This window comes from Prionailurus bengalensis, chromosome E4 (assembly GCF_016509475.1).
Source record: "Prionailurus bengalensis isolate Pbe53 chromosome E4, Fcat_Pben_1.1_paternal_pri, whole genome shotgun sequence".
Taxonomy (NCBI): Eukaryota; Metazoa; Chordata; class Mammalia; order Carnivora; family Felidae; genus Prionailurus; species Prionailurus bengalensis.
In genome coordinates, this window is record NC_057360.1 from 36,420,887 (window position 1) to 36,434,714 (window position 13,828).

The window sequence follows — 13,828 nt, forward strand, 5'->3', positions numbered from 1 at the left end:
TGGGTGTGAATTAGAGACAGTACCAGATGATGATAATAAATGACTGGTTGAGGCATAGTGGCTAATGGATATGAACTACACAAAGTACCAGACAGAAATAAAAGGTAGATTAAGCCATATTTAAAAAGGTCTATGATATATTCTGAAGTTATTTTCTTAAAGACATCAAGAAGCTCACAAAAGTATCTACTCAATAAAGTGACAAGACTGTATGTTTTAAAAAATAAAGTTAATAGGCAAGAGGAAATAATGGAAACAGGCAGACCAATTAACAGTGTGATATAAATCAGCCAAGAAAAGACGAACGAGGCAGCAGAAAGGAAAAGTGATGACAACCATTAGCTAACACTTATAGGAGACTTATTTACTATTACCAAGAGTAATAATAATAGCTAATGTTTACGTAATGCTTATTATGGGCCAGGTACTGTTGTAAGCACTTCATACATATTAACTCACATAAACCTCAAATTTACTGTTGTCTTACTTCATATATGAGTAAACTAAAATATGGGGAACGGTTAAGCAACTTGCAAAAGATCACACAGCATGTAAGTGGTAGGAGCTGGATTCAGACTCAGTCTATGCTTTCAAATTATCCCAGTTATGGGCATTCAAGACTATGTGGAATGTTTTATTTATTCCATATCATGCAATCTGTAAAAGTACAATTTCATCGCAAAATCAACTGGGCTGTATATCAACTGATATACAGCAGTGGTTCTCAAAGAATGGTCCAGGGATTCAGACCTTTTCACAGGGTCTGCAACATCAAAACTATTTTTGTAACAATGCTGAAACATTATTAGCCCCTTCCACTTTTATTTTCTCATGGGATCCAATGGAGTTGATCAGAGGTTACACGACTGGTGATATTGCAACAGAGCAAAAGCAGAACCAAATATGAGAATCCAGCTAACTTCCCTTAAGCCCCATACTTTCGAAAAACTGTACAACAAGGCATTCTTCTATTGTTTTTTTGTTTAGAAACAATTATTTCTCATAAAAATATGGTTTATGTTTATCTATAGTATTGTATTATTTTTAAATAATATTTAAAATATTTTCAGTTTTAATTTCTAATATGATAATAGTAAAAGATATACCCCACAGAAACAAAAGTTCTTTAAAGCTCTTGATAATTTTTTTAGAGTATGAAGACATTCGGCAACAAAGGGTTTAAGAACCACTATACAGAAACAGGACAAGGAGGGGTCAAAGATGACTTCCAGATTTCAAGCTTGAGGATCAAAAGATGATACCATTTACTAAAGAAGAGAAATACAGAAAAAAAAAAACAGATTTAAGAAGGTGATAAAATCGATTCTTGCACATGTTTTTGGTCAGATTCCAAGCTGAGCCTGAGACAAGGATTCTTGTTTAAATGATTTGTTGATGGAGAACTCTCAGGAACTAGGAAATATGGGAAACAAAATAGGGCAGAAGAAAAAAGCCAAGCAACAATGTGTTTTCAGTTGAAAATCAGCCTCAGCCTAAACCTATGGAAAACACTAAATGTACTGGCAGAGTTATTCCCATCTTGAAGCAAGGGCAGCATAAACCCTTTATCAGCCAGTCAAGCCAATGAGGCCTTCCCTGCGGGGGGAGAAGAATGGAGGTGCCTAGGGAGGCACTTCCTACTTAGCCAAGGGCAATTTTTCTCTGAAAAGGGTGCCAGCCAGTAGAGGGGATCTGGTCAGGGCACCAGTAAAGTCCATTAAGGCATGGTAAAAGCAGCAAGTAAGGTTTCTGAAGATGCATGGACGTAGGGTAGAACATAGCTAGAGACTAAGGTTTGGAAACCTTGTTGTTTAATGTATATTTAGGAATTATCTGCACAGAACTAAGCATTAACATTAAGCTGATCACTCTACTTAGGGAAAAAGATTGATATAACTGAAAAATACCTACCTATAATCCAATTTATTTTCTAAACGTTATATTGTTCATTGACAGAAAAAGTAAGGAAGTATATAGCTCTGTGGAGACACAGAATTAATTGTGTAGAAACATATAAATGGGGAAATGAAAAACTATCCATGGTAAAAATCTGATGTGATGCTAAAGCAACTGAATCTTTTGCTTCATGGAACAGTGATGAGGCAACAGGAAGGAACCAAAATTGAAATCATTTCGATAAAATGTCACACAAAGGAGCATGAAAAGAGGTAAAGAAAAACTACCATTCAATACTAGGCTGGCAGTGAAGTTCTTATTACAGAGAGGAGAACCAGACTTTCCAGAAAGGAACCACCAACATTACTTACCATTAAAGTATTATGTCAGTCAACAAATATAGACTAAGAATGAATCAACAACATACTCAGCATTCTATGATGAGGTTTGCTAGATAGTTTGTTATTAGTAAATAGTAAAAATACCAAAGTTCATACTTGATTTACCTGTTAAAACATATAAATCAGAGCAGATTCAAGTTCAAATTGTCCACAAAATAACAAACGTCACATTCAGTCCCTTGTATAATGGGAAGGAAAGAGGTACCATTAAAACCAGTGTGCTAGAAACTACATGTTGTTTGTACCTGATGGTATTTAAATAAGACCCATCAATTAGTTGTGGCAGAAGAATGGATTAAGAAATGGCGGAAGAAATGCCCTCCAGTGCCATAAATCTGGCCCTTATGGAACACACGATTTACCTTGCCAAGTCTTAGATTCCATCTTCAACATAAAGAAGTAAATTCTCCCTCCTCTGAAACCCAGAGCCTTAAAATATGTATCTTTCTTTTAGCACTGATTTTCTAAGTTGAATTAAAGGTTATTTTTATACATTTTATTTGTGTATTTTTGAGGTCTGGGACTATATCCTTATACATTTCTACATTCCCTATTATAATACTATTATACTATACTATATATATAGTATATATTATATACTAATAGTATATATTATATACTAGTATATATAGTATATATACTATATATAATATAGTATATATAGTATATACTAATAGTATAGTATATATACTATACTATTATACTATAATACTATAATACTATTATAAGACTCAACATAGTACTTTGCACTTTGAGTGTTCAGTAAATATCCACTAGCTAATATTTGAAGTATTTTTACAGGATAATTAAGGCACAGATAAGATATGGAAGAGATGGGGCTGTTTTTCCTACCCTACTGTATGTTCAGTTTCAAAGTGATTATCATCATTGAATTAATACAATATTTTTGCTTAGTGTGTTTTTCAGGATGGGCATCTTTCCAGTTCTATGTTGTCTTCTGGAGTAGGAAACTTGTCAACAACAAGAAAATACTTAAAACATAGACTAGATCTCTGTTTATGTTTTGCAGATATATATATATATATATATATGTATATATATATATATAAACTTAGTAACAATTCATATTGAAAGGAATAAAGGTGTCAGAAAGAATGATACTGTGTAAAGATATGAAATATAATCAAAGCATCCACATAATGCTTATTCAGTTCCCTAATACACTTGGGCTTAATATGTAAAGTCACTGTTATATAACAAATATAAACAAGCAAAAATGTCTGCATAATGATAGTTTATTTAAAATTTTAAAACTCTTAAACACTCTGTTACCAGTTTTCCAAGGTAATAGTCAAATATATTCAGGTTCTGACACAAAATAATTTTAAAAGATTTTTCAGGTGATACAACATTCTTCTTCCAAGTGTCCCAATGTTATTATTATGTAAGGGACCACAGTCTACTCTCAGAGTTTTTTAACCAGGAAAACAATACTTTTTCTATTACTGAAAATTATTGATGAAAAAAAATCCTTATCTTTAAATCATAAACTTTAATCATTATTTACAGCTAAAGCTTCTTTCTGTACATATGAGTACATACGAGCTTGCCCTAAAGTTATTAGATCTGTCTAGAATAAAAATAGCTATCAATGTCCATTTGCCTTTGATTCAGCAAGTTAAGATGGGAAAAGAAATTCATTTTTCTAAATCAGATACAGTTGTTTCTAGCACTCTAGTTAATTTGAACACTAAAAAAGATTAATAGAGCTACGTATTAATTTTATACATGCTATGAACAATATATATTTTCTTTCCCACTATTTATTTTTAAATTTTTTTTTTCAACGTTTATTTATTTTTGGGACAGAGAGAGACAGAGCATGAACGGGGGAGGGGCAGAGAGAGAGGGAGACACAGAATCGGAAACAGGCCCCAGGCTCTGAGCCATCAGCCCAGAGCCCGATGCGGGGCTCGAACTCACGGACCGCGAGATCGTGACCTGGCTGAAGTCGGACGCTTAACCGACTGCGCCACCCAGGCGCCCCTCTTTCCCACTATTTAAAGAAAAACACTCTCTATTCTCATGAAACACATTATCAGGGATATAAAAATGAACCCTTACTATCAGAGTCCCTAGCTCTACCCATCCCATAGTGGTGGTACAGAATTTTTATTGTTTTGCTAAAGCAGATAAGCAAAACACCTTCTCTGTTAATAATAATAATAATAATAATAATAATAGAACAGAAAGAAAGTATCATAAAAGCACCCATATTCTATCAGAAAGCCAAATATACAACAAATATTTATTTGGTTGCAACCATCTTTAAAGCCAAAGGTCCAGACTCAAACTTGGGTAATGAGACGAATGGAGGTCTAAAATGTTTTAGTAACCATAAAACCAAGGGGGGTGAGCAAGTGTACTTTTCAACTCAGATTTTTAAATCTCTAACAAGTTGACAGTTACAAATGTGTTAAATGGAAACTGGAAGGCAAAGATTTAGTGAATGGCCACTTAAATTATGGATGCCAATCCTGTGCTTAAATTGTTAAAGTTTAATCACAAAATATAACATATTTGCTGATAATGTTTAAAGGAATATAATCCAAAAAATGTCTGAAGGACAAATCTTTCAACTTGCCAAACAGAGGGCCAGATTACTAACCAATCTTTATTTTAAAAGGAATTTACTTTTTATCCATTAGCAAGGTTCACAGCCGCCCAGAAAAGCTGGAGTGATTGAAACAAAGCACCCTAACTATTCAAAGGACTAGATTTGAGTGTTACTTCTATGCTCTTGGACAGGATAATCAAATATATGCCTTTGAATGTATTAAGCAATATTTTAACTCAGGCAAACATTTCCTTAGCATTAGCTGTTGGTCAAAACTTAACCTTTTATTTTTAATAGCCTGTGACACAAATAAAACAGGTACAACTGATGACCCTTTATTAGTTATTTAATTCAATCTCTTAAAAGCATTCTGATGTTTATAACAGTGTTTTTCTTTTGGGGAATCAGAGGAGGGTACTTTATTTTAGTTTTTTTAAAGGGATTTTCCTCCCCAAATTTACTACTTCTAAAATGTCATTTTTAGTAATAATAGCACTGATGTTATGTTAGGCACTGTTCTAGGTAACCTACATTTATGAACTCATTTTATCCTCTAAACAACCCAAGAAGAATTATAAAAGTGTGTTATCACTTTTCTTCAACTTATTTAGCACATTACTTTGATCTCATGTTTTTTAAATCTTAAAAAGTAGCTAACTTACTGGTTAAAATCCAAAGAAAGCAAAATAGCCATGGTTTATTTAAATCACTTTCCAACAACTTTACAGAGTTGCATATTTCTCTCTGTAATAAGAGCCGGCACAATTTATTTGTCAATTGTGCTAGGGTGTCATTTAGAAGGTATAAATAAGAAGGAACTATGAGAAAAGTAACAACATATTTAGAACTGTCACTCAAACATTCTAAGCGTAATTTGTAAATATGAGTTCCTCTTTGGTGGCATTTAGCGAATGTATTCAGGTATTTGCATTTGAAAATGGACATTTAAATCATCCTGGGGGCTTCCCCTAACTGGTTCCCTAGCCAGGCTGCAGAAGACTGGAGGGAGGAGGAAGGGGCAGTTACTCTAGGTTGATAAAATCACAAATGGGAATATGTAGCACAAATAACAAATTATTCCCCCAATTTATATACACACCATGGTATGCCTATGGGCATGTGCTCCTTTTCAGGAAAGTCCTAAGACTGTCTCGTTTGTTCTGTCTCTCTTTAAGTATGTACTGAATGCCTTTCCATGTACCTGCATTTAGAAGAAATGTTAAGTTCAGGAAATTGATCTCAAGGAGAGTATGATACAAGAATGGAGGCCAGAGAGCAGAAACCTGTCACACTGAAGCAAGAGCAGGACTGTGAAAAGAATAGATTCAAATGTAGGCCCCACTATGTACTAGCTGGAGAGCCTTAGTGAGGTTATTTACACTCCATGAATATCATTTTCCTCATCTTTAAAATGAAAAGGTTACGGGGCGCCTGGGTGGCTCAGTTGGTTAAGCCGCCAACTTCAGCTTAGGTCACGATCTCATGGTTCGTGGGTTGGAGCCCTCCATTGGGTTCTGTGCTGACAGCTCAGAGCCTGGAGCCTGCTTCAGATTCTGTGTCTCCTTCTCTCTCTGCCCTTCCCTGACTCACACTCTCTCTCAGAAGTGAATGTTAAAAAAATTTTTAAATGAAAAGGGTAATATTTGAAGGCTTATCAAGATTAAATAAATAGCCTATCTAAAAGGTCTATTAATGCCTGGTACCCAACGGGTACTTAAAGGTCAATTATCATTTTAATACCAACTAATAAATTATGAATCTCAGTAAAAATAACAAAAGAATTATAATAAGTAACATATAAAAGAGGGAGAAGAAATGTATTAAAGAAAATAAGTGTAATCAATTCACAGAAAAAAGGGGCGGTAGAAACTATAGCTTCAAGGGATTAGGAAGGAACTAGATGGCCATTAAAAGCAAGAAAGATAAAAGCACTACCAGGAAAAAAGAACATTATAAATAACAGTTTGGAAGCCAGAGAAGCTTGGGACATTTGGAACCACAGGCAGAATTCTCTGAATTGAGGTCGAAGTTTAGGAAAAAAGTAAAGACAGACACAGACTACTTGCCCATTGTGAAGGCCCTGAATGACACTCCTAGGTCTAATCTATAGGTTTAATTTTGTCAACGTAAGGGGAATAACAATAATAATGGCTTGCTTTTATATGTGTATAAAAAATCATGACATTTTAAAAAGTAGTACCTGGTTGAAGAATTCATATCCATTTAAGGTTACTTAGTAAATTTTTCCAGTTGTGCTCTACTAGCTAGAGGGTAGTACTGAACTATATTTCTAAATAGAGACAAAACCATGAAATAATTGTAACTTCTGAACTTGGCCCTTTTTTTTTTTTACATATATCAGAAAATATATAAAAGACATACACCTATTATATAAATGTCCAAAAGAGTTCACAAAATAAAAAGTAAATGTACGTTTAATAAATTAGAATATAGGGCATTTGTAAAGACAATGCCTAAACAGCAACAAAAATATTTTATACACAACAAAGAAAGAAGTCATTTTCCTTAATAACTATTTCTATTGAAAAAAAAAACTGCCTAAATATATTCAGTATACTTTAAAAATTATGCTTTCATTCAAGATGGAGTCAAAAGAAATGTAAAAACACACAGAAGGAAAATACTGTTCTTTGACTCCCAGAAAGAATTAGCACTAAAAAAGAAAGAAAACATCAAATATAAAAAGGAAAAAGGTAGATAATTTAACAAATTTATAATTAGATGTGATCAATAAACAGGAAAGATGTTCTATGATGAAATTATATATTTTCCCACAGATACTGGGAATCTGGCTTTAAAGATTTAAAAAAGAAAAGTCATTATTGAAATCTTGTATCCCTGTCTGCTCAATTGATAATTTAAATCATTTAAGAAAATTTTCTCTTCAATTTGCTTTCCTCAAATCTGAAGTCCTTCACAAACTTAAAAAGGAAAAGAAAAATGTAACATACAAAGATTAATAATTATTTAAAGGTGGCAAATTTAAGCAAAGTAATACTTAAATATCCCTGTTGGTATTGTAAACTCGAAATCAACCTGTTTTAAAAAAATTGGCAACCAGATGATTTTAAACTTTTATTAGTACAGATGATGGGTGTACAATCTTTTAAAGAATGAGACCATGTAACTGTCAATAATTTTTAAAGTCTCCCTCATGTGATTCCCCCACATGTATACCATATTCAGTGCTAGGACTTATACAATGCTTTAAAAAATATACACATATTTCCAAAATATTAGCATGCAAATTAGATATAGGTACTTCTCTAGAGACAGCCGTTGACCTGCCTATCCATTTAAGAACTCCTAATAACCCAATAACTCCTTGGAGATATAAGAGCCATTGGGTGGGAATAGGGAAGTCAGTTTAGAAGGGATATAACTCATTCACATGTGTTTAGTTTCACAGTTTACAACAGGGTTTGCACACCAATTCTGAAAAGTAGGCAGGGAAAGTACAAGAATTCTCATTTTCCAAATAAGAAGATCAAAGTCTATAAAGACCAAGGAAATGGGTCAAGGTTACACAACTTAATTAGCGGTTGAATTCCTATTAGATAGCAAGTCCACTACTTGTTACTAACTCAACGTTTTTTATCCATTACAACTTATTTATCTGGTCGTGGAAGGGCAGTGTAATTATTTTCATAAAATCAGACTCACATATTTAACCAGTAATTCAGAAAGAGAAACAAATATATTTTGATTTATACCTTTTGGACCATCTGAAACCTTGGCTGGCTACAATTCTACATAGTAATCATTTTTAGGGTATTAAAACGAGAAAAGAAATGGCAGAATGAGCTAGCACATGCTAAACAGATAAGCCCACTTAGAAAAGTGTTATGGAATAGGAAGACAATAAATTTCCGAATAGTGCAAAATTTGCAAGTTCTAATATTTTTAAACTTGCACGTTGTACTGTCACCTCTACATGCATTGATCTATAAAACCCAACTGCCTGGTTAATTTCTTAATCCTCACATCAGGTAGTTCCATTAAAACGCATTAACACAATTCATTAAGAGGTTAAGTATTCCAATTTTAAAACAATACATAAGATACTATGCAAGACGTGGGAAATAGTAACTAAAGGTTACTAAAAGAACTAAAACCAAAAAGTCAAGGAATTGGAGACAGAACATAATGTCTTAAAGCACATCATTCTGGATTTTAAAAGACCTTTATGATGCATTTTTCATGTGTGATATTAAAATGTTTCTTTTTCCTGCCCCACTCCGAAGAAACATAAAAAAAGCAAATGAAAATAGTGATGAAATAAAACGCTTACAGGTTTGTATCTCAGTGCATCTCTGTAGGATCCAAACAAAGCAGCCTGTGCCCTAAGAAAGGCCCTAGCTACTCCATCCCCTGTAGCTGTAGACTGCTTCTTCAGTTTATTTTTCAGGGCCGAGACCTGCATGACAGAGAGGAACAGTTAAATTAACACCTCAGAAATTGGTACAGCGAGGTACGAACCCAATCAGCAGGCAAACCACAGTGTCTGCAGGTCAGCCAAAAACTCATCCTCCTCCCTGATAGCTTATCTTTTTAACTGCAGAGAGCACCTGCTGGTCTGTTAATTGAAACGAAAGCAGGGGCCGATAGTAACGTGCTAATGCAAATTGGTTTATGCTCTCTTTTTTTCCCAAGGCCTCTTGACATAAATAAGCTTTAATTATTTTACAGTAAACTGCTCGTGAGCCACTTTTCTGCAGATTTTTAGCAATTACAACATGTGTCTACTTGTTTTGAGATGAAGCCGGTTGGGTATCGTTCATTTCTGCCATGTAAGGTTATTTGTTACATGTCCTCCAGGATGACCCACCATTTAATTTTATTTTTGGAAGCCTCATTTCCATATGTAATTTCCTACTCATTTGTTGAATAGTTTCCACCATTATTAGACAAAAAGAGGGGAGAGAAATTGAAGTTATTGAGAACCTCCATGGGTAGAGAATTAGGTTCTGCAAATGTTATTTGCCATCTCATCTAATCCTCCCAGTCTTCTAAGAAAGGCACATGTACTATCATTTGTGAATAGTAGAAACAGGGACTCAGAGATGGGAATCAGTTTGCCCTCGCTAGACAGTTAATACGTGGCTAATACATGGCAAAACTGAGCCTTCAACCCAGTTCTGTCCAGTTCTTGCCACCACAACATGCTGGGTTTGAGTCCAATGTCATTGCCTTATGAACCAGTCATTGGATTAAAATAATGTTTTTAAGTCAAAGGAAAATTTATTACATGGGAGTTTGCTAAGTTTTCAAGGCACTTAAATTTGTTATGATTGTTCATACATTTGCATCTTTTAATTTCAGGTTCTGTGTATTTTACAGAATACATACTATTTACGAACTGCCCTTACTTAGATGAATATTTTAGAAGTGTAATCATAATCCTGATGTACACTCTTATTTTTTTAAGGGGAAGTGATTTGATGTTCCTGTGCATCTGACTCAACCAATTCCTTTCACACATCCTAGAAAACTATATTCTCTACACATAAACAATATTGGTGCCCATATATTCCTCATCGATGCCTTACATGGGAACATGAAATCATGTGAAAACTCTTGTTTTCTTAAGAAAACAACCGATGGGACACATTGTGGTTGGATTGTTCCCTTAACAGAGCATATTCTTACCCTTATGAAACTAACAGACAACAAAATAATGTCATTTCCCCTTTACATACACATGCAAGGAAGGGTATTTTTTCTTTCTTTATGCAAGCAGCCCTGACTACTCCTGTAGATGATGACTGTAATTGAAGTGTCAACCTAATTAACAACTAAACTTTGAATAATGCTAATGAGAAATGAACACAGCATCAGAGGAAAGACCAGCTCTACAGGTGATAAACCTTCACAGTAGTGACATTTTCCAGTGTAAAGTCACAGTTACTGTGATCTGATCAAAGAAAGAGACCCCCATTGGGTCCAATTATAACCACAGTTTTGAAAAAATTATTGAGTTATGATGTTAATAATCTATGCAGAAAGGCCTTTGCTGGATAGGTCTTCTCCCCATAGCTGTGATCTTCTCAATTTATATCCAAGCTCCATAGATTCAGATAAAAGTTTGGAGCCTAATTCATTTAGCCCACAAAGTGCATAAATCAGGAAGTTTTTATTATTAAAATCCAAACTCAGTAAATGCACACTTTTAGGTAACCCACATAGTCAAACAATAAATATAGCTAAACAATGCAAAAACAAATCTTATGACTTAATGTCTTTTGTCTAAAGTTTGTAGTAAGTTTTTTAAGCTTCAAATGCCTTAAAGAAAACCAATGAGAATGACTAGCAAATACGTGTATTTAATAATTGCCCCCCCCCAAAGGCTTATGATGGAAGGAATATGTCTTTCCATGTTTTATAAAAAGTAAATGGTTGGGTTGTTTTTAAATTTTGCTTTCAAGGGGCGCCTGGGTGGCTCAGTTGGTTAAGTGTCCAACTCTTGATTTCATCTCAGGTCATGATCTCATTGTTCATGGGTCCGAGCCACGCACTGGGCTCCACACTGACAGCATGGAGCCTGCTTGGGATTCTCTCTCTTTCTCTCTCTGCCCCTCCCCTGTGCATACTCTCTTTCTCTCTCTCAAAATTAATAAATAAATAAATAAATACTTAAAAAATAAAATTCTGCTTTCAAAAATAAAAAAAAACATTTTAACATGTCATGCCTTACTTATATCTTTGCAAAAAAAAATTCCTCAGAGTGTATTTTTCTACAAAACATGAAATTGACATTTCAGTTCTCCACAAATTCAGTATTCTTAGGACAATCATAATGTATGCTTACAGAGAACGGAGGCAAGTCAAACCATAACTTAGCCTTCATGACCCCAAGTCCTTGACTGTTTCAGTAGTGCTTAAGCTGGTTAGAATATCTGTCACATTACCACAAGCCCTTCCTAACCAAACCATAATTATACGGTCTTCACCTCCAAAATCAGTCAGTGTACTTTCTGAGCCCCCTCAGGAGCTCTGTAGAAAATAGGAAAGAGGGGCGCCTGGGTGGCTCAGTCGGTTAAGTGTCCGACTTCAGCTCAGGTCACGATCTCACAGTCCGTGAGTTCAAGCCCCGCGTTGGGCTCTGGGCTGATGGCTCAGAGCCTGGAGCCTGCTTCCAATTCTGTGTCTCCCTCTCTCTCTGCCCCTCCCCTGTTCATGCTCTGTCTCTCTCTGTCTCAAAAATAAATAAACATTAAAAAAAGAAAATAGGAAAGAAAAAAGAAACACTTGTTCTAGAAATGCTCTGTCCAATATAGCAGCCTTTTAGACACATAAGCACTTGAAATGTGACTAGTCCAAATTGGGATTTGCTATGAGTGTAAAATAGAAACTTAACTTTGAAGATTTATTATTCCCCCAAATGTAAAATACCCCATTAATAATTTTCATATTGACTACAGAATGAAACAATATTTTGAATATTTGGCTAAATAAAATACATTAAAATTAATTTCACTTTTTCTTTTCCTTTTTTTTTTTTTTTTACTTTTTAACATGGCTACCAGAAAAGTTAAAATTGTGCATGTGGCTCACATTTCTATTGAAAAGTGCTATTCTACATGGGCATACTATCTAATTTCATAGACACATGAGACTAGTTACCTGGCCAGAAATATGACTACATTGTTCCTTTGCCTATTTCTACACTATTTCAACCTTTACAAACTGCATAAGGAGGTTTTTCTTGACCTGCTCTCAGAGGGGTCTATCAGTAAGTAGCTCTGAGGTTGTTCCTGTTTTTCAGAGACCAAGAGGGCAGGTGAGTTAAGGGTTTCTGGATGCACAAATAAATGCTCAAAAATAGCCTGTAAAAATGAAATACTTTTTCAAATCAGTTTTAGACAGAAAGATATGACTCTAATATGAGATGACTGTGCCAACCTTGCTGTTTCCCTGTCCTTTAGATCACTGGAGTAAATTATCACCAGTTACCAGTGCCCTCTGCAGTGCTAAGTAGCTTTTAGCAGTTTTTATCTATAAAAATGGTGATGTCTCTTCTGTACTTTTTCAATACTTGGTCTGGGAAACAACGTTTTCTGCTTTAACTTCCAAGCTTCTAAGTTTAGTTGGGAAATAAATGTACATTTTCCCCCTAAAATCCTGAAGTTTATACTCATATAGAACTCTGACCTCAGGAGAGCATTTAGAACTTTAGTCACATGGCTAGTATCACACAATCCCATTATGTGACATGGAAAAAGTATCAATTATTTTCCCTTTATATTCTTAAGAGAGTAAGCAAGCCTCCAAAGGCTAAAGACTACTTCAAAACTGACATCTGATTTTCTTATGACATTCTTCAATCTGTAAATAAATTATCTTTGAAAGTCTAATTAGGTATTATATTAGACCAAAAAAAAAAAAGTTAAGCAGTGAAAAGAGCTTCAGGAATAAACAGCATCTCATTGCTCTTATCAAATGTTTAGATTCCTTTCATACAGTGAGAATTCAGACTTCTAAGCAGCCATCCACGGGAGGAATTATAACCTGGGTTTGGCACAGTGGGAGTTCACTGCCACATGAATAATATTACCACCAATTCTCCACTTTTACCCTCTTAACACTAAAGTGACTATGAATAAAAGGAAGGAATTACATGAGTAAACATAACAAACAGGTATAAATTAAAAGAGTGCAGGACACATGCACACAGTCTGAGTAATGAAGTAATTATGCCAACCGGGAGTTAGGAAGGGAGAGCATATTAAAGGAGCTGAGTTTTGAGAGAAGTGACAGATTTTTCTCTTGACTTTTAGATGTGTCCTTTCAGGAAACAGAAATTAACCCCTACACCTAGAAATTTTAATTTTGCCTTTTAGGATCACAAAGATAAACATCAGGGTAAAGAACAACAGAAGGTAAATACAAATGTCTGGAAATAATATTTAGATAACCTCCACAGCTCTAAAAT

The 13,828-nt window shown here is 34.6% G+C and overlaps 1 protein-coding gene across 2 annotated transcripts in view; it reads right to left on the reverse strand.

Moving 5' to 3' along the window:
* DENND1B (DENN domain containing 1B) overlaps positions 1–13,828 on the reverse strand; it is a 261,965-nt gene that overhangs the window by 73,417 nt on the left and 174,720 nt on the right. For both annotated transcript variants that reach the window (XM_043567911.1, XM_043567912.1), the window contains one exon: positions 9,188–9,313. In XM_043567911.1, coding sequence (XP_043423846.1) covers positions 9,188–9,313 — 126 coding nt within the window. The remainder of the gene's footprint in view (positions 1–9,187; positions 9,314–13,828) is intronic.